The 27,084-nt window shown below is 54.4% G+C and overlaps 1 protein-coding gene across 6 annotated transcripts in view; it reads left to right on the plus strand.

Moving 5' to 3' along the window:
* AGRN (agrin) overlaps positions 1 to 27,084 on the plus strand; it is a 62,778-nt gene that overhangs the window by 21,198 nt on the left and 14,496 nt on the right. For 5 of the 6 annotated variants that reach the window (XM_090123136.1, XM_090123137.1, XM_090123138.1 and 2 more), the window contains 17 exons: positions 6,342 to 6,389; positions 13,614 to 13,829; positions 14,713 to 14,937; positions 15,966 to 16,190; positions 16,294 to 16,500; positions 20,047 to 20,268; positions 21,001 to 21,195; positions 21,700 to 21,900; positions 23,189 to 23,334; positions 23,453 to 23,558; positions 23,752 to 23,865; positions 24,850 to 25,014; positions 25,153 to 25,296; positions 25,448 to 25,572; positions 25,847 to 25,952; positions 26,062 to 26,445; positions 26,558 to 26,692. In XM_090123136.1, the coding sequence (XP_089979262.1) occupies positions 6,342 to 6,389; positions 13,614 to 13,829; positions 14,713 to 14,937; positions 15,966 to 16,190; positions 16,294 to 16,500; positions 20,047 to 20,268; positions 21,001 to 21,195; positions 21,700 to 21,900; positions 23,189 to 23,334; positions 23,453 to 23,558; positions 23,752 to 23,865; positions 24,850 to 25,014; positions 25,153 to 25,296; positions 25,448 to 25,572; positions 25,847 to 25,952; positions 26,062 to 26,445; positions 26,558 to 26,692 (2,964 nt within the window). Of the gene's footprint in view, positions 1 to 3,894; positions 5,468 to 6,341; positions 6,390 to 13,613; positions 13,830 to 14,712; positions 14,938 to 15,965; positions 16,191 to 16,293; positions 16,501 to 20,046; positions 20,269 to 21,000; positions 21,196 to 21,699; positions 21,901 to 23,188; positions 23,335 to 23,452; positions 23,559 to 23,751; positions 23,866 to 24,849; positions 25,015 to 25,152; positions 25,297 to 25,447; positions 25,573 to 25,846; positions 25,953 to 26,061; positions 26,446 to 26,557; positions 26,693 to 27,084 lie in introns of those variants that run through there. The other variant, XM_090123140.1, reaches the window with a different exon arrangement.

Here is a 27,084-nt window from a genome sequence, read left to right on the forward strand (position 1 = left end):
CAAACTCACTGGTTAGTCTCCCTCATCTTTCCATCCATCCAGGACACGCTGGAGCAATAGGGCCCTTCCAGAGGTGGGGACAGCACGCCCATCCCCATGGCCTGCTGGCTGCACTCACCTCAGGGGCATCTATTGCCTTTAGATCACAGTTTGAAGAGCTGCCTGTTCTTTCTGTCAATATCCTCTCAGCCTGACGTCGGTGGGCTCAGCTGGATTGCCACTGTCCTTGCAAAACGGACAGTCAAACTGTGATCTAAGGCCACCTCTCACCTAGTGCCTGTCTCATGTCCCTCTCCATCCTCAGCCCTTCATTGCCTTCCTGGGGAAGGGTGGGGGGGGGAGAACAGCATCGCTCCAGGTGGTGTTGGGGTGGGATGTGGGGTGGGATGGAGCATGGAGCGCAGGCTGGCTTGGCCACGTGCTTTCACTGTAAAACATGCTGAATGGGGAATGGAGGGATATAAAAGTTTTATTGAAAGCTGCTTGCTCCTGGTTTGGACCCTGGGCCTCTCTGGGAGCAGCATAGCTGGGAGCTGTGCTAGCTGAGCCGACAGCATCCCCTGCTGGCATCCTGCTCCTTAGCTGTAAGATGCTGCTGGTGGTGAGGGGATAAAGGGCTTCCTTAGGTGCTCCCTTCAAGCCCCTGAGCAGGGCTTAGAACATCCCAAGTTGGAAAGGACCCATGAAGGATCATTGAGTCCAGCTCTGATGGCTTTGCTCGTGTGCCTGCTTCTTGTTAGCAGGATGGATTTCCCCACTGGTTGATCTGTGGGGTTATTGAGCTGATTGTTTGCCTCACTGTGTTGCTGTAGGATCATCCTGACAGCCCATGGCTTGGGCAGATGTATTCTTTGTTGGGTAAAAAAATGTCTGGACCAGAGAGTGGTGGTGAATGGAGTTGCATCCAGCTGGAGTCTGGTCACTGGTGGTGTTCCCCAGGATTGGTAGCGGGCTCAGCTGTGATTAATAGAGTTTATGACAGTCTGGTTGAGGGGATTGAGTGCACCCTCAGTAAGTTTGCTGATGACACCAAGTTGGGAGGGTGTGTTGATCTGCCTGAGGGTAGGAAGGCTCTGCAGAGGGACCTGGACAGGCTGCATTGCTGGGCTGAGGGACATGGTTAGTGGGCATGGTGGGGATGGGTAATCTTAAAGGGTCTTTTCCAATCTGACAGGTTCTGTGATCCCCTCCATGCTGTACTCGTGCCATAATGCAGTGGGTGGCCTCAGTGCAATGTTCCCAGCCTGGCTGGAGCTCCTCACATCCAAACGTTTGCAGTGAGAGCAGCAGATGGCAGTGTGAGACCACAGGAAGAGCAGGCTGTGCTGTGCTGTGTTGTGTCGGGGCTCTTGGCTGGCTGTGAACGGTGCTGGTTTTGGGATGAGCTTCCAGACCTTTGTCCTGCATTAGGATTAGGGCAGGAGTGCTGCATACCTGCAGTAACAGGGATGCTAAGAGAGGGATGAGCTTTGAGGGTCTTTGTCTCATCAGCTGGCTTCAGCCCTGCTCTGCAGCCCTTGTCCTACAACAGGGAATTGTCCTGGCAGCCCAACGAGCCAAGGGACAGCAGTGTGACCAGGGGCTGCCACGGGTTCCTGGGCACAGCAGTGGGCATCAGCATGGATTTAGCATCAAACTGCACCACTTCCCTCCCTGGGTTGATTTTGGTTTGCTGTGTGACCACTTCGGGGCAGCAGCCTCATCCTTATAGCAGCACACGGATTGCTGTGTGCAACTCTTGTTTTAAAGCACTGCCTTTATGTGTATTTTTTTTTAATCAAGAGGGGTGGCAGAGACATAAAACCCATTCACTGCTGCATAGTGGGACAAGGTAGATGAGGTGTGGGCTCCATGCTGTGACTTTGGGATAGCAGAAGAACAGGCTCCTGCCTGCATGCAGGTTGTGCACGGATGGGACTTGCACACAGAGAGTGGCTGTGACCCTCTCTCCCCCATCTCCCATTGGCAGGGTTTTAAAGCTCTTTATTTCTAGGCAGTGCTCAGCAGGAGTCGAGCTGGGTCCTGCCAAGTGTTAAATGAAATAATTAAAATCCCCACTTTCTCCCCCTCCCTCTCCTCTCACTGTAATGCTGGTAATTAGCCTGTAAAACTGCAGGAGGGGATGGGGAAGGGAGAACGTGCAAGCACCTTCTGCGGGCTCCCTCCTCCTCCTCCTCCCCAGGAGGGAGTGCGAAATGGCTCTCCAGGCACTGGGTGCTGTCACATAAATCCCAATTAGCTCCCTGCCAAACAGGATTAGCGAGAAGGGAGCCAGGTGGGGAATCAGCCTGGCAGCAGCAGGAGCTGGGGGGGGGGTTCTGCAGGGGCTCTGCAAGGAGGGACAGATTGACAGCTGTCAGACCCGCCCCCGAGCATCACTGCGTTTGGGGCTCAGGTTGGTACGTGGCATTTGGTAAGGAGAAATGAAGAGGCAAAGGGAATGAAATGGGCATCTGCTGGTGGTGTTTCTTCCCACTTTGAGGTTGGTGTCCTGCAAAATGCACGTGAGCGTTCCCCCATCTGTGGGATGTGCATGGACCACGATGCACTGACCCGAGATGGAGCCCACATCTGCAGCTATGGGCTTGGGGACCCCACCCCACCCAGCCCCTTCTGCTGGCAGCAGCTGTGACCTCTTGGCTGTAAAATCCCAGGAATAAACCCATTAACAGCACCAGCCTTTCCAGTGACTGGTGACCACACGGAGGCCTTAATGCGTCGAACGCTTTCATTTGGAGAAATGGGCGGGGGAGGATGGATGTGCACAAAGATAATGTTTTCTTCCCCCTAATAGAGGAGTAGCAGCTGTGCCTGAGGCTGGGCAGCTCTTGTGAGCCAGGTTTGGGGAGCCTGAGGTGGTTTGTCACCACGGTGGCTCTGTTATATTCTTCTGTCTGGTCCTTCACGGTGCCCAAAGCATGAAGAGTGTGTGCTGGGGATAACAAACAAAACTGATGGCCCACGTGGCAAATGTGATATATCCCTAATGCAGGTGGCTCCTCTGACCATAAAACCTCATCCAAAATACACAGAGGGCAAAGGTATGGATGTTGTGCTCTTTGAGGATGCAGTGAGCTGGAACCTGCCTCCCCCAGGACGTGCATAGGGAGCTCCTGCAGAGCTGCCCCTACAAGTGGCCCCCAATGGATGGGGTTGGGGGGGAGGAGGGGGTCCAAGTCCTGCAACCCCGAGAAGAAAGGGAAGACTGTGCCAGGCTGATTTGCATGTGTAAACATGCACCAGGGGGATGCAAATGGCCTCGCTTTGCTTTGGGGATTTTTTTTTTCTTCTTTATGGGAGGCCAAGCCTTGTTGGGCGGGGGCTATGGGGGGGGAATTGACTTTCCAGTGAGACCCTGACCCGAGGGGAGCAGTGAGGGCATGGGCTGGGCATTGCCGTGCTGCAGGCTCCGGGCACCTACGTGTGTGGGAGATGCAGGATGCCAAGCCTGGGTGAAGGATTTTGTCACCTGCGTGGTGGTGACCAAGAGGAGGAGAGGGCTGGAGCACTCCGCACCTTTTTATGATGCTCCAGAAATTCCCAGGGAGAATTTTCTGCTCCCGTAGGGCAGCATTTTGCCTAGGCATGGGTTTCTTCCTTACCTCCCCAGCTCTGAGCGTACCAGAAGGTGTAATTACACCTCGCTCTCTTTCTAATATGTTATCTTAAAAACGGTTGGTATTTTTTTTCTTGCTGATTTTCATGCTCCGCTCTGTTTGGCTCCTGGGGGTCCTGGCCCGGGCGGGCGGAGCGGGGAGGGGGCTCGGGCAGAGGCGCTGCCGGGGGAGGCATAATGAGTTTTGACAGTACAGTCCCCGCCTCTCCCAACATCTTTAGTTCACGAATGAAAAGGCGAAGGGGGTGGGGGGAAGAGGCGGAGGAGAGGGATTTTTTTTTTCCCCTTCCCGTGCTCTCCCGGGGGAGCAGGGCGAGGAGGACCCCGCGCTCCGTCTCGCCGGGAGCAGCGGGATGCTGGCGGGGATGCTCGCAGGTGGCTGCGGCGTGGGGACGAGGGGCGAGGAGCCGAGCTGAGCTCCCGCTGCCTTTGTGCTCCTCAAGCGTTGGGGCAGAGCGCTGCCCGCTGCCTTTGTTCACAGCCGTTCCTGCTCCCATCACGGGCACGGGCGAAGCGGACGAGCCGGCGTCCTTCCTCATCCTCCTTTCTCATCCCTATTGTCGGCAGCCGTTCCTCTCCGTAGGGACCGGGACACCGGAGCTGAGCGAGGCGGAGAAACTTCGGGGCGTGGGGCAGGCGGGGACACGCGGTTGCTTGGCTTTTTTCTTCCTTTTCCCTTGTCATTTTATTGTCTGGTGCCGCTCAGCCCTCTGACCGCACGCGGGTGGATGAGGGCTGAGCGCTGTCACATCACACGCATCGCTCTCACCGTCGCTCTCTTGATGCCCGGCTCAGCGAGGGACGGGGACCGCCTTGGGACGGACTGGCATGTCACAGCAGTGTGAGAAGGGGAGCTGGCCCATCCCAGCCACCACGCAGGTGACAGCTGGCAGCGTGCTCCCTGCCGGCGAGGTGACAGCTCGAGGAGGGGGACGAGCGAGGCGGTGGCTCCTTGCTGCTGGCCCGAGGGCTGGGAGGGTGCCGGAGAGCTGGCGAGGCGGCGGGGGAGAGGAGCTGTGCACCAGCAGAACGGGGATGGATTTGGATTTGCGGTCGCTGTGAGAAGGGCTGCAGTTTGTGGGGGTCCTCCCCAGCCCTGTCTGCAGGGTACGGGATTGGGAAAACTCATCCCAAGGAGCTGCGGCTGCAGGAGGTGCGAGGAGCGTGGAGGGAGCAGAGGCATCCCTGGAGCCATTGGGAGGACGTGGAGGCTGAGAGAGGGGTCCTATGCTGGTCCCCTTCCTGCTGCCCCTCTGCCAGCTCTGCTCGCAGGCACCGGGGTGTGTGGGTGCTGCGGTGGCTCCCCAACATACTTGTCATCGTTCCGGTGGGCTTGGAGGCAGGAGTTGAGCTCTCAGCACTTTTGCTCGTGGTTTCTTTGCCCGCTCTCTGCTGGCACGCACGGATTGACGTCTCCCTGGCTGGAAGGGGCATTGCTGAGCACGGGGCTGTGGGGGTCTCTCCGGAACACGCTCGGATCCATGATGGCAGATGTGAGGATAAACTCTTGGTCCTGAAGGTGCCACCAACCTGCCCTGCCCTCCTGTTCCCTTGAGGATGGGAACCTCTGGGAAAACTGGGGTCTTGCTGCTGCTGAAAAAAGGGGAACAGAGGGCATCTGTGTGAGCTCGTGGCTGCTCTGCCTTGGATGGATCACCAGCAGGTTGAACTTTAAGCACAGCATGACGGCTTGCCAGTACCCCATGGCACCGGGAGCCTTGGAACGGGACCGGCTGTACCAGCACAAGGTCTCCTTGGTGGTGCGCTACTTCATGATCCCATGCAACATTTGCCTCATCCTCCTGGCCACCTCCACGCTGGGATTTGCTGTGCTGCTCTTCCTCAATAACTGTAGGTGCCCCTCAGGGGCGTGGGAGGAGCAGGGGAGGGAAGGGGAAGGAGAAGCAGGAGAAGGCTGGGGAGAGGTGGAAGTCCTTTTTCAGTGCTCAGGCTGCCAGTCTGCTTCTGGCGTGGCTGAGCATATTGCACACAGCCACGTGTTGCTGGCTGCTCTGTGGCCTCATCCTTGCACCAGCCTTTCTCCAGGCACGCTCCTTGCAATGGTGTCATTGACCTCCTTGATGCTGGAATGCACCTGCAGGGAGGAAAGCCTTGAGAGGATGGGTGAATCCTCCAGCTCTGGGGTGCATAGCTTCCCTGGTGTGTGTGCTTGGACAGCTGGTAAAAGGTGTGAATACACTGCAAAAGTACTGCCCAGAGCAGGGTAGATGCAATGGGAGGGGGAATACTCGGGTGTTAAGGAAGCAGTGTGTCCCCTCTGCTGCCATGGGTGCTTTGCTTACTAGGTGGCAGCTTGACACCGGCTATGGGCTGCTCCTGAGTGAAACTCTTCTGTTTTTCCAAATGCAAAGGACTGGCTGATGGCAGGGTTGTGCCTCACAGTCCTATCCTTGAGATATTCTGTCTGCCTGTGTTCCTTTGTCCCCTCTTCTTTTCTGGGCTCCCCTGGTGCTGTCCCTGTCCCAAGCAATGGGCCACACAGTGGGATTTGCACTGCAGCCGTGGCCAAATGGCACAGAGGGGGGCTGCAGCCAGAGATGCTCAGTGATGCCAGTGGGAGAGACAGGCTCCTGGGGCTGTTCCTAATGTTCCCTGCTCACTGCAGGTGCTCCATGGCCCCAGATCCACCAGGGAGAGAAGCTGTGGGGAAGGAGGAGTGTGTGCAATAAGACTGCTGATAGCTCCTTGTTTTTTTTCTTTGCAGATAAGCCCAATAGTTATTTTACCCAGACTCCACCGACCCCTCGAGATGGTAAGTACACCTCTGCTTCCTGCAGCTTGGTTCCCATGAAGGCAAATTGCTGGAGCCTCCCTGACCCAGTGATCTATTTTGTGATCTATCTGTGCTCAGAGCAGAGCAGCTCGCTGCTCGCCCTCCCTGGGGATGCATTTATCTCCGGGTAAGGAGGGAGGGCAGAGCCTCTGCCCTTCTGCTGCTTGTGTGATGCGTTCTGGAAGTGGGGAAGGGCTGGAGGAGCAGATGGGGCCTTTGCTGTGCTCTGGCAGCATTGCTGATTTGTCTGCTGAGGTTGTGGGGGCTGGAGAAAGGGACCTTAGAAAGCAGCAGTGCTGAGTTCAGTGGTTGTGCTGTGTGGATTTTGGGAAAAGGAACTGGGAAGATGGAGATGCAGAAGTTCTGCAAGCAAGGAGCAAAAAGCAAAGCAAGTGGCACATGTACCTGTGGCATGTGGCCATGCCAGATCCGCACATTTGTAGAACTTCGCTTTCTGGCAGCCAATGGGCTTAAAAGCTGCTGGCAGGCAAGCATGTGCTCAGATAATGTCATCATATGAGCTGTGTTTTCTTTGAAAATCAGGCTTCAAGTGCCCTGCTTTCTGCTGGCAGGCTCCTTCCCCAGCCACCTTCCCCATCCTCCCTCATCTCATGTGCACAGAGAAGAACCCAGCAGAAAAACTGCAGCCAATTAATAACACGTTTGTTTCTTTCTTTCCTTCTCTGATGGGGGTGGGGAAGGAGGCGGGGGAGAAACGGATGCTAGATAAAATGTGATTAATCTATAATTGGACCAGAGAAGATATCTAAAGCAAAAATAAAAACGAACGTAGGTGTAACTCCTAGCTTAGGGCTCCAAAATATGAGCAGCCCTGCCCATCCAGATGACATACTCCCAAAGATCTCTGGTCCTCATGGGAGATGGAAAAGTACCACGGTTGGTGCTGTGCCAGGCAAAGTGCCTCCTCCTGGTGCTGCAAACATCTCCCATGCCCCCCAGGGCAGCACTGCTTGAGCAGGTGAAGTGCAGGGTGGGCTGCACCTTTCTGCACCCCCTGGAGCGAGATGAACCGAGAGGGAGGATTCAGTGGGTGTTCTTCCAGCATCTGTGATGAGTGGTTGGAGCTCTGTTTGTTTGCAGCAACCCTTGGTGGAGTTGCACGCAGGAGATGTGGAGGTTTGTGTTGTTTGCTCTGCTCTCACCATGCCCATGCACGCTCTGCTCCTGTTCCAGTGAGGAATAAGATGGAGCTGTTCTACTGAGCAGCCCTTGTAGATGGGAAAGGTGTGATGGCTTGCTTGGGGTGCCATCTCTTGCTGGTAGTTATGCTTATGGTACCAACCAGCTGTGGGAAAGGCTCAGGTCCCATCCCTGTTGGGCTTGGATACATCCCAGAAGGCAGAGAGGGTTGAAAACCCATTTTGTTTTGGCGACTGAGAATGGAGTGATGTTGGCCCAACATGCCAGGCCTGGGAGCAGCTCTTCATGCTTATTTATGGATGCATAAAAGCAGCAGTGACGCATGAGATGGGGGCATAAATACAGGGTTTGCAGAGCAGAGCTTGACTGGTCCCAGACATGGAGCTAGGCGTGGAAATGCTGGTGCAGGTGGCTTTCTGTACTGGCTTAGGAAATCAGCTGGTTAGTGCTCTAGTGCTCTCAATCCTGGATATTGTCTTCTTCTGGCTCTGGAGAACAGATGTTGGGAAATAATTGCTTTGGGCTTGGAAGTCACATCAGGTGCTCACCTCCCCTTGGTTGCTCTGCAGTTCCTCCGTGGACAGGGTCTTCATCACTGCCCCAGGCACTGGAACCCTTTCCAATGCTCAGCCATTGTCTCTGTGAAGTCCTTCCTTATGTTCGGTCGGTCTAAACTCCCCTGGTGCAGCTTGAGACTGCTTCCTCATGTCCTATCACTTGTCACCTAGCATCACCTCCGCTTGCACTGGAACACCCTCATGCAGGTGCAGGTCTCTTCTGGTGGGAGGCTGTAAAAGGAGGGGAGGTGGGGAGAGCTTTGGCTGTGGGCTGGTTTTGCCTTGCTCTAAGGCAGGGTCAGGCATGGGGATAAAGCCTTGAGCTCCTCTTTTCTCAGAGCCAGGTGGCTCTCCAGGCAGCTCTGCACCTGCTCAAGGGGACAGGGAAGGAGATGCTCAGCTAGCCTGGGAGACAAGCCATACAAATATAACTTAAAATAAAACAGTCTCTTCAATCCTATTCCCTTTGTGCCTGGCAGCACTGGAACACCCTGCTGGTTTTGGCTGCTAGTCCTAGCCTAGTCCTCTTTTGACAGGAGCCAATGTGAGACTTGGATCCTGCAAAATGAATTGGCAGCGGGGCTGATCCCAGCTGGGAGCAGGGGAAGGTCTTCCATCCTTGGTGTGATGGGGAGCAGGGGGAGGTTCGTGCCCCATGTTGGAGCACTGGTGCTCTTTACCTGCTCAGTGTGGAGGAGAGAGAGGGGATGGCAAGAGAGGAACTGAACCATTCCTTTGGAACAGCAGGGCTCTGCTGGTGGCTGAGCCAGTTTGGAGTGGCTCTGGAGAGAGGAGAGAAGCTAAACATAGCTCTTCAAAAAAGCTGAGCAGTAGATAAGGTAGCAGCAGTTATTAGACACCACTTTTGATCTCTTGAGAGCATTTTCCTCTCCATTTACAGTGAGGTTTGAGCTTTCTCTTGGGGATCAATTTATGTTCTTTTATGTTATGTGGCTTAAGTGTTAGAGGAGAAGGAGATGGGGGACCTGCAAAGGTGTTCCCACTTTTCTTTGCATCAGGTCCTTGATAGGATTGCAGTCCTTGAGCCTTACCCACATCTGTGCCCCATGTCTCTCAAGATGCAGCATTTAGCACTGGAGCCTTGTGACAAAGCAGCAGCATCACAAAGGGCTTTATCTTTTCTTCCCCTTGGCCGTGCTGTGCTGAAGTTGTTGCATGAAGCTTGCATCACTGCAAGCTCCCAAGTTAGGAAACACTGCCAGGCTCTGTGCTTTGCAGGAGGTTGTGCTGACCAGTGAATGCTGCTTTTGTAGGAGTGTGTCCCAATGTCACAGTGGCACAGTGCGAGCCTCTCTGTTTTGGTGATGGAGAGGTGTTTGCCAAGAGCAGGAGCTGCAGGTGTGCAGGGGGATGCTTGTGTGCAGCCAACTGGATGCCACACATGAGGTACGTGTGAGCTCCTCGCAGCCAGCATGAGCAAACCTCAAAGCAGAAAGGCTTTGCCAGAGCTTGCAGCCTTGAGAAAGGGCAGCAAAGGGCAGCATGCTGCGTTGGCCTGTCAGCACAGATGGAGATGGGCTATGGACCCGCTGCAGCTGGGGAGGAGCTGTGTTCCCTGCGGGCACCCAGCCGGCTGCTCCTCATCTTCCTGCTTTGTAAACACCCCGCTCTGCAGTACACAGCCAGTGGGAGAAGCTTGGAACGATGCACGGGTGTTTTCCCCTCGCATCCTCATGCAGGCTCGGTGTAGGCTGCATCCCAGCTGGGCGCGTGCTGGCTGCCATCAAGCTTTGAGTTTTGCTGCTGTGCTGGGGCAGAGCCTGCTCCCCAGGGGAGCCTATGTGCTTTCAGTGCACTGGGTCAGGCAGAACCCCTCTGCTGGGGCTCCTTCCCATCCTGCTCCCCTCCCCGATGAATCCTCCCTGTGATTTGGAGCCACGACATCTTGCTTCGAGCCGCTCTCGCAGCGGGGCTCTGACAGATTAATGAGAGACCCTTTTAAGATGGTGTTTGATTCGCAAGAGCAGCTTTGATGTCTCACAGCCCAAGGAGGTGATGCTTTCACTTCCCTCTGCCCTGTCCGCCCCCGGCACCACCTTCACCTTGCTCACCACCGCCTCCAGCACAAGATTTTGCTTTCAGATCTTCCAAATGATCAGCTTTTCCTCCTCTTAATTACAGAAGCACGAGGGCAGCCCCGCTCTGCTGCAGGGGCCGGGCTGTGTGCTCCGGGTGGGAGCTGGGGCTGAGATGCTTCGCTCAGATTCAGATCCTGGTGGTTTTTGGAAGGGAATAATGCTTCAATGGGCTCTCCATGGCTGTGGCAGGGGAAGGCTGGAGCTGCTGGGGTTGTGCCCCTGATCATCACAGGCATTCCAGGCAGGGTGATGCTGCCTTTCAGCCCCATCTCAGAGGCCAGACCTTCTGGGTTAAGCATGGCTCTGCCAATTCTGGGCGGTGTGAATGTTGTCATGCCGTGGTGATGGGGCAGGCGGCTCCGCTGTCTCGCCAAGCAAGTAATTAATATTGATGGCAAGGAGGGTGGGCCCGGAGCAGGCGATGCGCTCAGACAGGCCTCGGCGGGAGCGCAGGCCTCGCACGTCTCCATGGCAACGCGCATCAGGCTCATGCAGAATTCATGTCAGCCGCGATGTCCTGATGCACCGCTGCTCCTCGGCCTGATGGTTTAGGTTGAGAAAAGCCTCCAGGATCACCAAGTCCTACTGCCAGCCTGGCTTGCTGAATGTCATCACTGAGCCGCATCCATTTGTGCCACATCCATCTGAAATGCCTCAGGCCTGGGGTAGCACTGCCTTGGGTAGACATTGCAAGGCTCAGCCATCCTCTTCGTGAAGAAATTTGCTCATCCTTCCTCTTTCCATGAAGAAATGTGCTCATCCGTACTATTTCGTGAAGAAATTTGCATGCCTGCTCCCTTCCCAAAAGAACTTCACTCCTTACCCTTGGCATGAAGAGATTTGCCCATTTTTATTCTCTTCATGAAGAAATTTGCTCGTCTTTATCCTTTCCATGATGAGATTTGTTCATCCTTACCCCTTCCATGAAAAAAAATAACTTATCCTTACCGCTTTCAAGAAGAAATTCACTCGTCCATACCCTTTCCATGAAGAAATTTTGCTCCTTACCTTTTGCATGAAGAAATTCTCTTATCCTTGCCTATCCGTATCCTAACGAAACGATCATAACTATAACGTGAATGCTTTGGGCTTATTAGGTAGAGCTTTTTACCTCAAGATCTCAAAGCATTTGACAAAGCCAGCTTGTTATTTATCCATACTGCTCATGTTGAGCTGTTTACCTGTTGACACCAGGGACCTGGGGATTGTTATCATTTAGATTTTTTTGCATATCAATGAGCCAAGGCATTTTTTTTAGTGAGCTGGGGAGCAGGCATGGGGTGCTTGATTTCCCACTCTTACTCCTCTCACATCAGTTATGGTCACGCTTCTTGCATCCTCCCAGATAAAATTAGAGAGGTGCTTGGGAAGGAGGAGGCTGCCTCTGAATCTCAGTCTGTTCCACCTCCTGCGTCTGGCAGGGGAATTAAGGCAGTTGGTTTTATTCTGATGGGTTCTGAGCTTATATCATCCAAACGCACCGCAGCGTGGGGTGGGTGAGGTTTAAATCCATCTGCTGGAAACAAATAGGCTTCTTCACTGGTAGCAATGGTGGTGATTAGAAGTGAAAGGAACTTAAACAGCCAATTTGCCTGTCACAATTTGTTTCTGGTTTGAAGTGTTTGTGCATCTTGCTTTGCTTCTTGGCCTGATCAGTGATGCAGGGTCCTTATTCCCTGTGTGCCTGGCTGCCCATGCTGTGCACTGATGGAGCTTGCTGGGATATTTACCTTCCTCTTTGGGCCTGGAGATAAATGGATGTTCTTTACTATCTCTTTTGTTTGTGTGGTGGGCTCTGATATTCCTGGTGTGTTTCAGAATAGAGTTCTAGACAGAAGAATAGACAGACTTCAATTCTGATAAAATATCAGTGTTCATTATGTAGCCTGACTCGTTTAACTTTGAAATACTTTGTCACCTTTTTGTCATTTGCCATTCCTTTTGCCACTTCAAAATGTGACATACTTAAATACAGTGGGCAACATGAGTACAAAGCAGATTGCTTTAAAATTGGTACAACCAAGCGTGGCAGCAGATCTGAATCAACCATGTTAAAAATTCCCTTGAGGAAGGGTCAAGACCACTAGTAGAGTTTTGGCTTAACTGGCGTTGTTGTCCAGTTGGCTGCTGGCACGGAGGGCAAAGTGAGAGGGATGCATGAGCTGTATGGTGCTGGTGTGTCCCCCAGTTGCTTTCCCCCCAAGTGGCAGCAGGATGGACATGGTGGTGGACATGGACATGGTGGTGGATGCCCTGGAGACATTCAAGGTCAGGCAAGGTGGGGTCAGAGCACCTGATCTGGCTATGGATGTCCGTGTTGAGTGCAGGGGAGCTGGACTAGATGACCTTTAAAGGCCGCTTCCAACTCGAATAATTCTACAGTTCTATGACTTGCTGTGCAAAACTCATGACCTGGGTCTAGGGGAAGGAGCCTCTTTGCCCTGTGGTGTTTTCTTGCTCTGCACACCCAGCGCCATGGGAAAGGGACAGAGGAGTCACCACTTGTCCTGCTGTTCCCATTCCTTTCTTACCATCCTCCCCTGCATCCTCTAATCTCAAAGCTCAACAGGCTTATCAGCAGTTGTAAGAATGGGAGAGAAAGAGCAGCAATGAAAGAGCAGGAGAGACTATCCAGAGCGCTTCGTAAAAATGATAAATTGCTTTTAGATATTGGGCAGGAGAGAAAGAGAGTTCTTTTTTATTTGATGATATTAGTCTCTTAGTGGCACATTGTTGCTGTGCATATGAGCTCGAAATCTCAAGGCAGTCCAAGGCAAACGCCCGGGAATTGAAGTGTAAATGAGCCACTGTCGAGCTCATTTTATTTTGCCCTTTATGATTTCTTGTTCTGCCATTATGTAGGTCAATCTCTATCTCTAATGTACGCTGTGTACGCGGTGGTGAGACACACAGGCTGCCCGGTACTGGCAGAAAGCTCCAGCATCTCTTGCTCCCTCTGTCTCACCTGCGTCAGCTGAGTTTGGGGACATCCATCCTGTCCATTCCTCTCCTGAATGTAAAATTTGCATTCCTTCCTGCATTAGCAATTCAGATGCTGAACTGGTCTGTGCTGGCTGCTCTGATTAGTGGATGTGATAAAGAGATTCGCGCATCTCCTCCTGGAGGGCCTCCAGCCACGTGATTCTGCTGCTTTGCATAAATGACAATGAATAAAGCAGCGTGTGCGGGACGACCTGTCCCACGCGGGGACCGTTCCTTGATTCTCCTTTCTCCTACCAGTTGACAAGGTGACATCTGAAGATGGCACCCTTCTCCTCCCTGTGTCATCACCCTCTACCACCCTGTGAGCTGCAGCCCCCTGAGCCAGGCTCTGCCTCCTATCTTGGATGTCCCGTGGCTCAGGTGTCCCCTATCTCTGTCCCCAGCCTGCCGAGGGATGCTGTGTGGGTTTGGGGCAGTGTGCGAGCGCAGCCCCACCGACCCCTCCCAAGCCTCCTGTGTCTGCAAGAAGACAGCTTGCCCTGTGGTGGTGGCTCCTGTCTGTGGCTCCGACTATTCCACCTACAGCAATGAGTGTGAGCTGGAGAAAGCCCAGTGCAACCAGCAGCGGCGGATCAAGGTCATCAGCAAGGGACCATGCGGTGAGCACAAACCAGGGCTGCATCCCCTCTTGGAGAAGGCGAGGGTCTGCATGGATGTGTGAGGATGGGGGTGCTCCTCCAGATCCCACATCATTGTCTGGGCTGGCGATGCTCTGAGGACAGAGCTGACGGAAGGGACAAGGAGAGAGCCACCAGCAGTGCTTAATAATAAGCAGGCAGGCTGATGGCCTGAGGGCGTTGCGGAGATGCAGGGCAGACCCGGGGGAGCAGCCCCCTCTCATCCATCTCCACTTCCCCACCGTGACTCAGCCCTGCGGCTGCAAGCACAGGCAGGATGGGCTGATGAAAGCCCTTCCCCAGCCTGGCATTCACCAGCTGGGAGCAAGGAGCTGTGTAAATGAGACCCAGTCTCCTCATCTCAGAGTAAATTAACTTGACCTTTCTCGCATGCAGTGCGCTGGCTTGCAATAAATCTGCACCCAGCTTCCCTGCTGGGGCTCTCAGCAGAGAGGGGAGAGCGCCGAGTGACTTATTTAAAATAATCATCATAAAAAAGTGACAAATTAAGAAGGAAAAAAAAAAAAAAAAAAGCTGGCAAATACACCATAGCCCTCCCCTGTCAGAGAGGAAATTGCTCCTTAAGCTCTTCCTCTAATTACAGTGTGCAGGAGGTGCCTTAAGGACCCTCGTTCTGCTTAAAGAGATGCTGGCAGTAAGGAGCTGGGGGTGCAGCCAGGGTGGGGGGAGCTCCCCTTCCCCGTGCACTGTGGTTAAGGCTGAGTTTTGCACACTTTGGGGTGGATGCAACCGGCTGCTTCAGCATCAGCAGTGGACGGCAGCACCCACTGAAGCCAAGGGCAGGATGGTGCTACGTTAGCACTGCTGGTGGAGGCAATGTTTTCACTGTGCACCCTCTCCTCAGGCTCCAAGGACCCCTGTGCAGAGGTGACGTGCAGCTTTGGCAGCACATGCGTCCGTTCTGCAGACGGCCAGACGGCCAGGTGTGTGTGCCCTGCATCCTGCAGCGGCGTGGCTGAGAGCATCGTCTGCGGCAGCGACGGCAAGGACTACCGCAGCGAGTGTGACCTCAACAAGCATGCCTGTGACAAGCAGGAGAACGTCTTCAAGAAGTTTGATGGAGCCTGTGGTGAGTGCCCCGGTCCTCAGTGGGTGTTGCATGGCAAGTGTTTCTTGCATCGGGGCAAGTGGAAAATGGGAAGGGCTGGGGGGAAAAGTTCAGCCACTCCGAGGATGTCTTGTGATGACTGTGGATGCTTGTAATTAAAAGCAACTGTATTCATTAGGAAAGCCATGAGATCAGCCAGGACACGTGCCAGGCCCCTGTTTGTCCCCAGGGAAAAGAGTGTGGGAGTGTGCTTGGGAAGGCTGCAGAGCTAGAAGAGCATGAGTTGTGCGTTTATCACTCAGTCCCAAGTAGGGTGAGATGGGCACAGGTCAGGAGCATCATGTTGGGTGCTCCTTTTTTCTAGGGCAGAGGGGAGGCTTTGGGCAGCACTCAGAAATATCTGAAATGCTATCATTGTGCAGTCCCCAGGATGATGTCTGTGCAGCTCCCCACCCCACCGTGTTGTCTCATCTCCTCAGCCAGACCACATCCCTCACTTACCTACAGCATTTTGGATCTACACAAAGCATTCTGCTGTTTTTGTTGGATTTGTAGAGGTCTCAGCAGGGGTTACACATCCCTGCTGCGATTCAGAGCAGCAGTGAGCCCTGGTAGCATTTGCCAGAAGGGAAACAGGAGATGGATAGGGCAGGTCCTGCGGGAGCTCCTTCATTTCCATGATTGCTGCACGTGCTGAGATAGGCAAAGCTTTTGGCTTCATCTGCAACCCTGTCCACTGCAGCCTCCTCCCTCTTCCAGGAAGGGATGGCATCATTGCTTCCCTTTGTCAGCCCGGGATTCTGGTAAATGCAGGGATTTCAGATAGTAGGATTAAAGAGTGGAAACGCTTGGAAAAATAAAATGCTCCTCCTATCTGATGGTTGCCTTGGAAAGGGCAAGCAGCTCCGCAATATGAGTCAGTCCTAAAGGGGGGACTGGTACCCCCTGAGCCCTGATGGGGGCACAAAGAGTGGGACAGGGTGATTTGGAAGCACTGCCTAGGCAGGATGTGAGCTGACTCCTCTCTCCTCCTCCCTTTGCTCTATTAGACCCTTGTAAGGGCATCCTCAACGACATGAACCGCGTGTGCCGGGTGAATCCCCGCACCCGCCGGGTGGAGCTGCTCTCCCGTCCCGAGAACTGTCCCTCAAAACGGGAGCCGGTGTGCGGTGACGACGGGGTGACGTACGCCAGCGAGTGTGTGATGGGGCGCACAGGGGCCATCCGGGGGCTGGAGATCCAGAAGGTTCGCTCTGGGCAGTGCCAGCACCAGGGTGAGTACCTCTTGCTTTTCTCTACGCTCGCAGAAAGGAGAGCATCCCTTTTCTGAGGGATGCATCCCTGGGGATGCAACGCATCTCTGTGTTCCTTTCCCAGACAAATGTAAAGATGAATGCAAGTTCAATGCTGTCTGCCTGAACCGCCGTGGCACGGCGCGTTGCTCCTGCGACCGCATCACTTGTGATGGCACCTACCGGCCTGTCTGCGCCCGCGACAGCCGCACCTACAGCAATGACTGCGAGCGGCAGAAAGCCGAGTGCCACCAGAAAACTGCCATCCCAGTGAAGCACAGCGGACCCTGTGGTAAGCCTGCACCTCTCCTCCTCTTGCACCCAGCCTGTGTCCGTCCCACGCAGGCTCAGCTGGGAAGCCCGCAGGTAAGTGGTGGTTGGGTTCCCACCTGGCAGCAAGCCCCCAGGATCTCCTCAATTCTACAGCCAACTGAGTGTCTGCTCCTCGTGCTCTTTTTCCTTCCAGCAGTCAACTGTATGTCTGTGTCTTGTCTCTGTCTGATGTTCTCACTAAACTGGGGAGCAACCATCTGTGTTGAGCACATGACATAGCTGTGATGTCCATCAGCTCCTCTCCATCACCACTCATTCCCATCCCAGGGTAGTGCCAGCCCCTGCTCCTGCCATGCTTCCCTTCCATGCCCACCCCTCTCAGCTCCAGGTTCTCCAGCAGGAACGCTCTCCAGAGGACTCGCCGTGGCTTTGTCTCGTCTCTGGGAGAAGCTTTTGTATGTGCTAGAAGGGGTCCTTAAGATGTTGGGAACATTCCATCTTAAAATGATTGCATGGCACATGAAGAAAGTTGAACGCAGTCATTGAATTAAGTTTGAAGGACCGGTTGTTTCAGCTTGGATTTGTTTTTACTGGAGGCATAGAACTGTGTCCTGTTTTAAGCTGATGTTTTATAAGGTGTTGGGTGCTTCAGACCTTCTGAAATGCTTGAAAATTCAGCCTGGCGCGTTGGGTTTGTTGGGTTGGTTTTGTGCTCCTGCGGTAGGTTTTAATCCTGCCAGGCTCAGCTGCTGGAAAATCATTTGTCAGGCTCCCAAAATCGCACTTAATATAATGACAACTGTTATTTTTAATCACCCACTTCAGTGTGCTTCTGGCTGCTGGATGATAACGAGTCAGATCCCCAAGTCCTTTCTGGGCAGGAAAAGCACTTCTCAGTCCTTCACCTCCTGTGTCCCTGGAAGCTGCTGGGGATGCCAGCTGCCCTGGATGTGGGAGGAAAAGGAGGATGGGGACAATCAAGGAGCAAATTTCCCATGGCATCCCAAATTTCCAGGGCAAGTGGAGAGCTATTGCTGGAGCTGCCCTGCTGCCAGACTGCCATCCTTCCCACTGCACCCATGAAGTGAGGACAGTGGGATACGCTCCCTGTGCACCTGTCCATCCCCTCTCCATCGTATTCTCTGTTATTTCATCCCCCCTCCCATCTTTTCTCCCTCTGTGTGAGTGTTTTCCAGAGGGCAGACTGTGAACACAGCAGCAGCATTTTAATCTCACACACACCTCTTTTCCAGCAGCAGGGCAAAGGAGGCAGAGCCAAACAAAACAGCTCAGAGCCTGTTTTTAATCTTTCTCTGCTTTCATACCACGATGGGACAGCTGAGAAAGGAGGGCTGGGATGACATGCCAGGAGGTGGAGGGAAGGTGGCTGGAGTTGCATCTGTCTTTTCCTCCCTGCCTCTTTTTGCTCTCTTTCTCTCCCCCTCCGCTCTCTCTCTCTTTCCTTTTTCGTCTGTCTTGTGTTTTACAGTGTTGCCTGTTTGGAGGAAGGAGTTGTGTCCTCGCAGCACCCTTCTACTCCCTACCTGGACATCTCTGCTAGGAGGTCGGCTTTCTCCCCTTCTCCATAGCCAGTGCCAGCCCTGGCCTCTCCCCACTGCTCCCTTCCTCTCCAGTTTTCCTTAAGACTCCTGGAACAGAGAGGTTCCCCCTGTTCTGCTCCCATCCCCTTGACCCGCACGCTTCCTGCCGGAATGGAGGATGCTGACTGTGCCTTGATCCTTAGAGGCAGATGAGAGTGGGAGCAGAGGTGGGTGGTACGAGACCCCACTCCTCTGCGAGCCGATACCTCTGGACTGCTCCCAGTTGCTCTCACCTCTCCTTTCACCCCTGACTAACCCCCTCCCTTCCCTGCCTCCTGCTTCCCCAGCCCTTGCATCAGCCAGGAAGCATAACAAGCAGTGTGCTTCTTCCATGCCTCAGTTTCCCTGCCTGCAGGATGGAGAAGGGATGACAGCAGGGCTTGATTATAGCATAGCCAAAGGTCCTTGCTTGCTCTCTCCTCATTATATCCACCCACATCAAAATTGGTGCCAAAACCCCCCACTGACTTCTGCAGGTGCCCAGGGCTGCATTTTGGGTTTCTCTCTCCATACAAGCATGCTGCCTCTGTGTGTTTGGGGATATGGTTATGGTACGTGTGTTGTGTTTTGTACTGAACACAAGCAGGAGATGTAAGCAGCACCACAGGGCGAAGCACCATGAGGAGCAGTTCCTGCTCCTTGGGAGCTGCTTGTAAACCCTTCAGCCACAGGGAAATTGAGGACAGAGAGGGAAGGGCTGGGTGAGAGAAGTAACCACGTGCCTCAATTGCTCTCCTGTTCCTTTGCAGCCCCTTGGCTCTGAGCTTTGGCTTGGCAGGGACTTCCCAAAGGGCCAGACCCCAAATTCAGACCTGTTTATGCCCAAGTTTTGGACTGTTCTCTCGCTGGTTCATAGCATGCAGCCAAGCTCCTGAGGCTCAAGCTTTGATCCTACTCTGCAGCTGCATCACATCGGTCCTTGCAGAGGAGGAAGGCAGGGCATTGCCCCTTCCCACCCCTGTGCTGCCCACTGGGGCTGTGCTGCATCCTCTGCTGCATCCATCTCACCTCTGCCACCCTGTCTGTTCCCACATCCTTCTTGTTGATGTGTCCTTGTCCGTGTCCAGCATGTGTTACACTGATGTCCTTTCCTTGCTCTGGGTCCTCGGGGCTTTTGTGATGAATCACAGCAATGGGTCTCAGGGCAGTGCTGGGGCACTGTTGGCTTTCAGCTGCCCACGGATGAAGGGTAGTAGGACATGGGGGATTTCCCCCAGAGCCTTGCAGAACTCTGCCAGGAGGCTCAGCATTGCCTTTTTGCTGCCAACCACCAGAAGGGCTGGCTGATCACCTTCTCACTACTGGGCATCTTGTGGGGAAGGATGCCAGCTGCTCGGCTGACTTTGATGGACTAGCTCCATTATGAGAGCAGAGGGCATGGCTGCCTCTCAGCCTGCAGCCCATGTTGTGGGGCATCCTCAGGGCTCTGCTCCCCGAGCCAGGTGCTGGAGGATTGGAGTGAAGTAAGGACAGTGGCTCTCTTCATCCTGCCCCACCAGGAGGGGAAGGCATGGGGTGTGGTGAAGCCAGGCATCATTTCCAGTTGTCCCAGGCTGGTGACATCGCTGCTGCATGGGATGAGAGGTGTGGCTTCTGGCAAAAGAAGGTTGTCCTCCATCAGTACGATGCCTTGTGGTGTTGGCTGGGAACCCATATGGGGCTTTTTGCAGAAATCTGTACAAAAACTGTGGGCTGATCAGAGTCCCATGAGGTGCATGGGACAGAAGAACAAGCGTTCAGGGAGGAGTTCTCGTGCCTGCTTCCCAACCCTAACCTCCGCTGAGCATGGGGGAGATGCTATGCTGGGGGGTACAGGCTGGTGCAAGGCCAGGAGCTCTGTGCATTGCCACAGCTTGGGGGAGGCAGGCTGCAGCCGCCGGCATGCCTCGCTGTGCACCGTGCCTGGGGATGCTCAGCAGGCAGCGAACTCACCCTGCCACCCATTTCCTATGCCCCTTCTGCAGACCTGGGTACTCCCAGCCCCTGCCTGAGCGTGGAATGTACTTTTGGGGCCACCTGCGTGGTGAAGAACCGGGAGCCCGTGTGCGAGTGCCAGCAGGTGTGCCAGGGCCGCTATGACCCCGTCTGCGGCACCGACAACCGCACCTATGGCAACCCCTGCGAGCTCAACGCCATGGCCTGCGTCCTCAAGAGGGAGATCAGGGTGAAGCACAAGGGGCCCTGCGGTAAGGAGACAGCCATACTGTGCTCGTTGGTGGGGTTGCTGACATGCATTGTGCTGTGCAAAGGGAAGGAGGGGAGCATGGCACCATTGTGCATCCTTACCCTGCGGGGATGCTGCCTGGCACGGATGCGGTGATCTTTCCTGTGGAGGTCTTCTTTCTTAACATGAGCCCTCAGTGCAAACGCAAATCAGAGCCATGTGCAGCTCTCCCATCTGCAGGCTCACTGCTTGTGCCAGCACAGCTTTGCCAGGCGGGAAGTGTTTGCATACAGGCAGAGCCCAAGCTGGTTGCTCGTGCTCCTTTGTGCAATCTGCTGGGCTCTTGCAGTTTTGTCCAAATACTGCTGTTCTGCCCTTAAATCTCCAGGCTGGGCAGCAGGTGCTCTGTACCCAGTGCTGCGCTCGTCCTCCCGTGGCCAGCACTGATTTATTGCTCCCCATAACGACGCTCAGCCTCATACTCTCTGCATCCCATTTAGCTGTAACAGCTCACAGCTCCAGTGACATTTCATCGCAATTACTCCTGGCCCTGATGGCTTTTACAAGCAGTTATTGCCATGCAGTCTCTCTCCTCCCTCCTGCAGCCTCACCTCTGCTGGAACTCCGGTCCTACAGGGCTTAGCACAAGGGGTGAGGTTGCAGGAGGGTTTGATTTTAGCTCTGACACTTCCATACAAAGCAGTTCTCGCCCTGCTGATTTAACCCACTGCTTTTTTGTTCCTCGCCCCTGCAGACCGCTGTGGCAAGTGTCAGTTTGGGGCCATCTGTGAAGCAGAGACGGGGCGGTGCGTGTGCCCCACGGAGTGTGTGCCCTCCTCCCAGCCCGTCTGTGGCACAGATGGCAACACCTACAGCAGCGAGTGTGAGCTCCACGTCCGAGCGTGCACGCAGCAGAAGAACATTTTGGTGGCTGCCCAAGGCGACTGCAGTGAGTCTGGCAAGGTCCCCTTCTTCCCTCTTCTTGCTCCTTTCAGTGGCGTTTCGAGGAGCGGATGCTCAGCATCCCCCTGCTCACCCAGGGCCCTTCGAGGTCCTGTGGGTGTCTGTGTGCTGGGGGAGGCACCGGAGTAACCTGAGGGTGGGGATGTGTGGGGCCAAGCAAAGGAAATGGGCTGCCATCAAAATGGGAGGGGTTTCATCCCCAGGGGGTGATTCTTCCCTGCTTGTGTGTGTTCCCAGCACAGGAAACCGTCTGTGCTGATTTCTCAATGAATTAAATGCCTTGCCTTGGTTTTTTTTTTGTCATTAGAACAAATGACACTTGAGCAAAAGCAGCGCGTTGAGCCCCATAAAACCAGTCCAGCTGGTCTGGTGTTCAAGGGCTGAGCAGTGCATGGGTATCCTCTCTAAAACTGGGAGAAAAGAGTAATGGGGCGCGACTCCCGGGAGCCGGAATGAGAGTCAATGGAATTTCTTGCTGGTGTCCTTGCAGAGTCCTGCGGCAGCACGGTGTGCTCCTTCGGCAGCACGTGTGTGGCTGGGCAGTGCGTGTGTCCCCGCTGTGAGCAGCAGCCCCTGGCCCAGGTTTGTGGCAGCGATGGCCTCACCTATGACAACCGCTGCGAGCTCCGAGCAGCCTCCTGCCAGCAGCAGAAGAGCATCGAGGTGGCCAAGATGGGGCCGTGTGAGGACGGTGGGTTGTTGCTCTTCCCTTGGCTGATGTCACCTGGGCAGGGAGTTGTATTGCTGCGTGAATTGCATGCCTTATCTTACACTTATTCTGGAGGAAGGGGAGTGGTTGAGGTGCTCAAGGGTTGCTCTGGGTGGAGATGCTCGAGGAGGATGCCCAGGGTTGTTCCATGGTGCTGCTCCCTGATGGTTCCCACTTGGCTCTGTCAGCAGGAACAGTGTGGATAGGTCTGGGCAGCACCAGGCTGCTCTTCCCGACCCCTTTCCAGAATATGAAAGTGTTGAGGAGGTGGGAGCTCACCTGTAGGATGCAGCATCCCCCATTGCTAGCCATGATCCCACTCTCCTCAGTAGTATCTTTTAATTATCTCTGGGTACGTGGGTAAAGCAGCTCAGCATCCCTCTGGAAGCAAGCTGGGACCTCTCAGCCTTGCCTTGCTGGTGGTCAGACACCAAGAGCCTCCTGAGCTCCCCTCTCTGTGGGGTGAAGCCATGGGTTAATGCAGGCTGAAAGCACAGACCTCCCCCAAACCTCACTGCTGTGATGCTGCCATTCCCCATCTCACTGCACTGGGAAGGATGTCAGTTGTGGCAGAGCTGAGGGATAGGGCAAGGCAGAACATGGTGTTTGATCACAGCCCTCCTTTGGGAATTTCAGGTTGATATCCCTCTGGGAAAAGATCTTAAATAATTCTCTGTGTAATGCCAACTCCCAGCCTTTGATCACTCAATAAAAAGGGGCAGGTTTTCCTTTTTTGCTTTTCTTTTTTCCCCCCTCCTTTTTTTTTTTTTTTTCCTTTTAATTAAAGAAGCCTTTGAAATCAGCGACATCTCTATTCTTGCTGCTGGAGCTCTGGGCACCTTATGGAGAGGCAGCCAGGCAGAGCACAGCATTTATAGGTTGGGCAAGAAGGCCTCTGGTCAGCTGGTAAGGCATCCCTATGCCATTTGCATTGCTTAACTCATTATTGTAATGATGGGAGAACTTGCTTTCTGCAGGGGAGGGGATCTTCTCTGCGGTACAGGCAGGAGCATCCTAACATATGGGCAACCTGATCTGGTGGTTGACAACCCTGCCCACAGCAGGGGGATGGAACTGGGTGATCTTTAAGGTCTCTTCCAACCCATGCCAGTCTATGATTCTATGGCATGTTGGCCCAGGAGATATTCATGGTTCAGATATTCAGAAGCTGTCTGGACACTTGCTCCTGGGCAAGGTGGCCCTGCTTAAGCCCTTTGCTTTCCCCTGGGTCTGCCAGGACCGCCTCTCACCATGCTTCTCTTCCATCCAGAATGTGGCTCGGGAGGCTCAGGCTCTGGTGATGGCAGTGAGTGTGAGCAGGACCGGTGCCGGCACTACGGGGGCTGGTGGGATGAGGATGCAGAGGACGACCGCTGTGTGTGTGACTTCACCTGCCTGGCAGTGCCGCGCAGCCCGGTAAGCACACGAAGCATTCCTGGGCTGCTGTCCTTGCTCTCTTCAGCCTGGTGACCTTGCCACACGCATCCCATGGGCAGGAAACCTGCTCTGAGATCTCCCCTCACCATCTTGACAGGTCTGTGGCTCTGATGATGTGACCTACGCCAATGAGTGTGAGCTGAAGAAGACGCGGTGTGAAAAACGCCAGGACCTCTTTGTCACCAGCCAAGGAGCCTGCCGTGGTGAGCGAGTCCCTGCAGCATCTGCCATCCCCATCCTGGTGCCCTGACATTCCTGTTTCATGCCTGGCCAAAGCTAGGGTCTCACTCCATCACCTACTCCAGCATCTCTGCAAGGACCGCGTGGTTTTGAGAAATGCTGCTCAATCTCTGCGTTGGCCATAACGCCCCTGTGCCTTTCTGCCTTTCTCCACAGCCCTCACCACGACCCCACCGCCTCTCCCAGTTGTGCACTGCAGTCAGACCATCTATGGGTGCTGCCCGGACAACATGACCCTGGCACTTGGAGTGGGTGCAGCCGGGTGCCCAAGTGAGTGATGGTCCCCATCTGGAGGGATGCTTGGGGTTCCACTCTGGGGAGAGAATTCCTCAGTTCCCAATTCCTCAGTTAGCTAGCTAGTTTCATTAATATTTACTAAATCATCGTCAGAGTCAGCACTTCAGCAGAAGGTACATTTTGAAAGGCATTAGCACGCTGCTAACAGCTGAGGCTGTGACTGCCTGTTAGGGAAACCCATCACCCCATGGAGACACGGCTCACGCCATGCTTGGGCCTGGCTAATGCCTGTGTGATGAGGATGTAGTGCTGCTTAATGTACCATATAATTTAAAAAGCAGAAGTATTCAGCCAGCGTCTCTTCCTGGAGCTGGCTGAGATGGCAGGAATGGGTCAGGGGGACGCTAGGGAGGAGGTGGAGCATCTTGCTTTAGCATCACCCCGATGGTGATGGTCAAAGTGATGTTCCACAGATCATCCAGTCATGGGAAGAGCTTCTTCCTCACTGTGGAATCCCGTATCCCACTGGTTTCTGTCCTGTATGTGCTGGCAACAAACATACACCAGGAGATAATCCCCACTTGAACCCCTAGTGCAGATTTCTTCTCTTGCTTCCTGCCCTGCACACACCATCTCCCTGCCTCTATCTGCTCCTAAGGTCTCCTTTGCACTCCAGCTCTAACCCACATCCCCTTCCCACTGCTCCCCAGGGGCTAAGGGAGCATTTCACCATCTATCTTTGGATCACTTCCCTCCATCAACTTCCTAATTAATGAATTAATAATAAACTCCTAATAGCTTCCTCTCTCTTTGATGTCAATGAGCAAAAAGCTGTAGATGAGAGCAGAGCAAGCGGGTTAATCCCTGGAGATCAGCCCTGCCTTGTAGCTGGAGGAGGTGGTGGGCACAGTGGCGATGGGTTGATGGTTGGATTAGATGATCTTAGAGGTCATTTCCAAACTTTATGATTCATTCTACTTGGCCAGGACTCACCTTGTGCTCTCTGTTGGCTCGCAGGCACCTGCCAGTGCAACCCCTATGGCTCCTATGGAGGAGCCTGCGACCCTGCCACGGGGCAGTGCTCCTGCAAGCCAGGTGTTGGGGGGCTCAAGTGTGACCGCTGTGAGCCTGGCTTCTGGAACTTCCGTGGCATCGTCACCGACAGCAAGAGTGGCTGCACACGTGAGTGCTGGCTACTGTGCCATTTCCAGCTAGGAACCCTAATGCTGTTCCTGTTGTGAGCCGAATTCGGTGGCTGTTTCTGCAAAATTTGCACGACTGCATCAGTTTAATGATTTCTTTTTCCCCCTCCTTGCTCAGCCTGTAACTGCGACCCGGTGGGCTCAGTGCGTGATGACTGTGAGCAGATGACTGGGCTCTGCTCCTGCAAGACTGGTATCACTGGCATGAAGTGCAACCAGTGTCCCAACGGCAGCAAGATGGGCATGGCTGGCTGTGAAAAAGGTGAGGGGGAGGTGTGTGGCACACAGAAATGCTGCTTTACGGAGTCCCTGGGAGAGCTGAGACCTGAGGAGGGGGGTTTGGATTTGACATTGGCTTTTTTATGCTTGGTATGTGTTTTGTTCATCTCTTCCCCCTTCTCTCCCTACCCTAGATCCATCAGCTCCAAAATCCTGTGAGGAAATGAGCTGCGAGTTCGGGGCCTCATGCGTGGAGGTCAACGGCTTTGCCCACTGCGAGTGCCCGTCCCCACTCTGCTCAGAGGCCAACATGACCAAGGTCTGGGGGATCACTAGGGGCTGAGCTGGGCTGTGGGCACAGGTACATGTGGCCAGCTTGGTCCTGCCAGGCTTGGAGTTCAGCTCCTGCCCACCAGGTCACTGTCCTCGGTGCATGGGGCAGGAATGTGCCAGCCATGAGTGTCCCCAGCACAGAGCGTTGTGCATCACTGATGCCTCTGAGCTGCTCTGCTCAGTTTGAGGACAGGTTTATTTTGCCTGAGGCTTGTTGGAGAACAGATACAACTCATACCTTGTATCATTTCTTCTCCCAGGTGTGTGGCTCTGATGGTGTCACCTATGGGGACCAGTGCCAGCTGAAGACCATTGCGTGCCGGCAGGGACAGCTCATCACAGTGAAGCATGTGGGGCAGTGCCATGGTGAGTGCCTCCTGCACTGCCTATGGCTTGCACTGTGCTTCACATCACCATGGGCACCCTTTCCCAGACCAGACCCTTCTTAACTTCCCTCCCTTGCTGCTCCTTTTAGAGTCCATCACTCACATGAGCCACACGATGCCACCCACCCCTCTGCCCACCTTGCCCTTGGACAAGCTCATCATACCCCCACCACTACAGCTGACCACCCGGGCTACAGAAATCACCGAGCTGGCTACTAGCTCCCTGCTGATGGAAGCCAGCCCCACTGCAAGAAGTCACCCTACAACAAGGCGTGTCACGACAACCCGACCTGCCACCACACCATGGATGACCCATGGAGTACTGAAGACCACCGTCCGCCCTCTCTCCACCTCTCCAGTGGTCCTGGCCACCACTCAGCCTGCCTTCGCTGAATCAGGCAGTGCAGAAGGCAGTGGGGACCAGGAGATGAGCATCAGTGGGGACCAGGAATCCAGTGGGGCAGGCTCTGCTGGTGAGCATTGCTTGGCAGGTCACCTGGGGTCTTAGTGAAAGAGATGAGGCTGTGTCCCAGCCTCATGGTCTAACAGGAGTGAGGTCCTACCCTTGTTAATACTTCCTTGCAGGGGAAGAAGAGGTGGAGGAAAGCCAGGTAACCCCAACGCCAGCCATTGAGAGGGCAACGTGCTACAACACCCCACTCGGGTGCTGCTCTGATGGCAAGACTGCAGCTGCTGATGCAGAAGGGAGCAACTGTCCGGGTGAGTCTGTCTGTTTTGGTGGCCAGGAGATGGACAGAACCTTTGCAGGGCACAGAGCAGGGCAAATGTTGGCAGTGAGCCCTGCCTTGACCCCAGCCTGGGCCTGGGCTCTCAGTGTGTCCTCCCCTCTTTGCTCTGGACACCACATTTCCCTTTTTAACACACAAAAGAATATAAGTTACGGACTCTCCACATGGTTACCCACAGCAGGGATCTCCATAGCTCCTAAAGCTTTCCTGGAAGGGAACCACACTTCGGGTTCCCATTGCAGTTTTGCCAGGCTGACCCCAGCATCTTTACTCAGTTCTCTCAGCACAGGTCTTCTCCTTGCCCACAGCCACATGTGGTTCTGCTGTGCCCCTGTTGCATGCCCATATCTGATTCGACCGTGT

This window comes from Phasianus colchicus, chromosome 22, assembly GCF_987193195.1.
Source record: "Phasianus colchicus chromosome 22, bPhaCol1.hap1.1, whole genome shotgun sequence".
Classification (NCBI taxonomy): Eukaryota; Metazoa; Chordata; class Aves; order Galliformes; family Phasianidae; genus Phasianus; species Phasianus colchicus.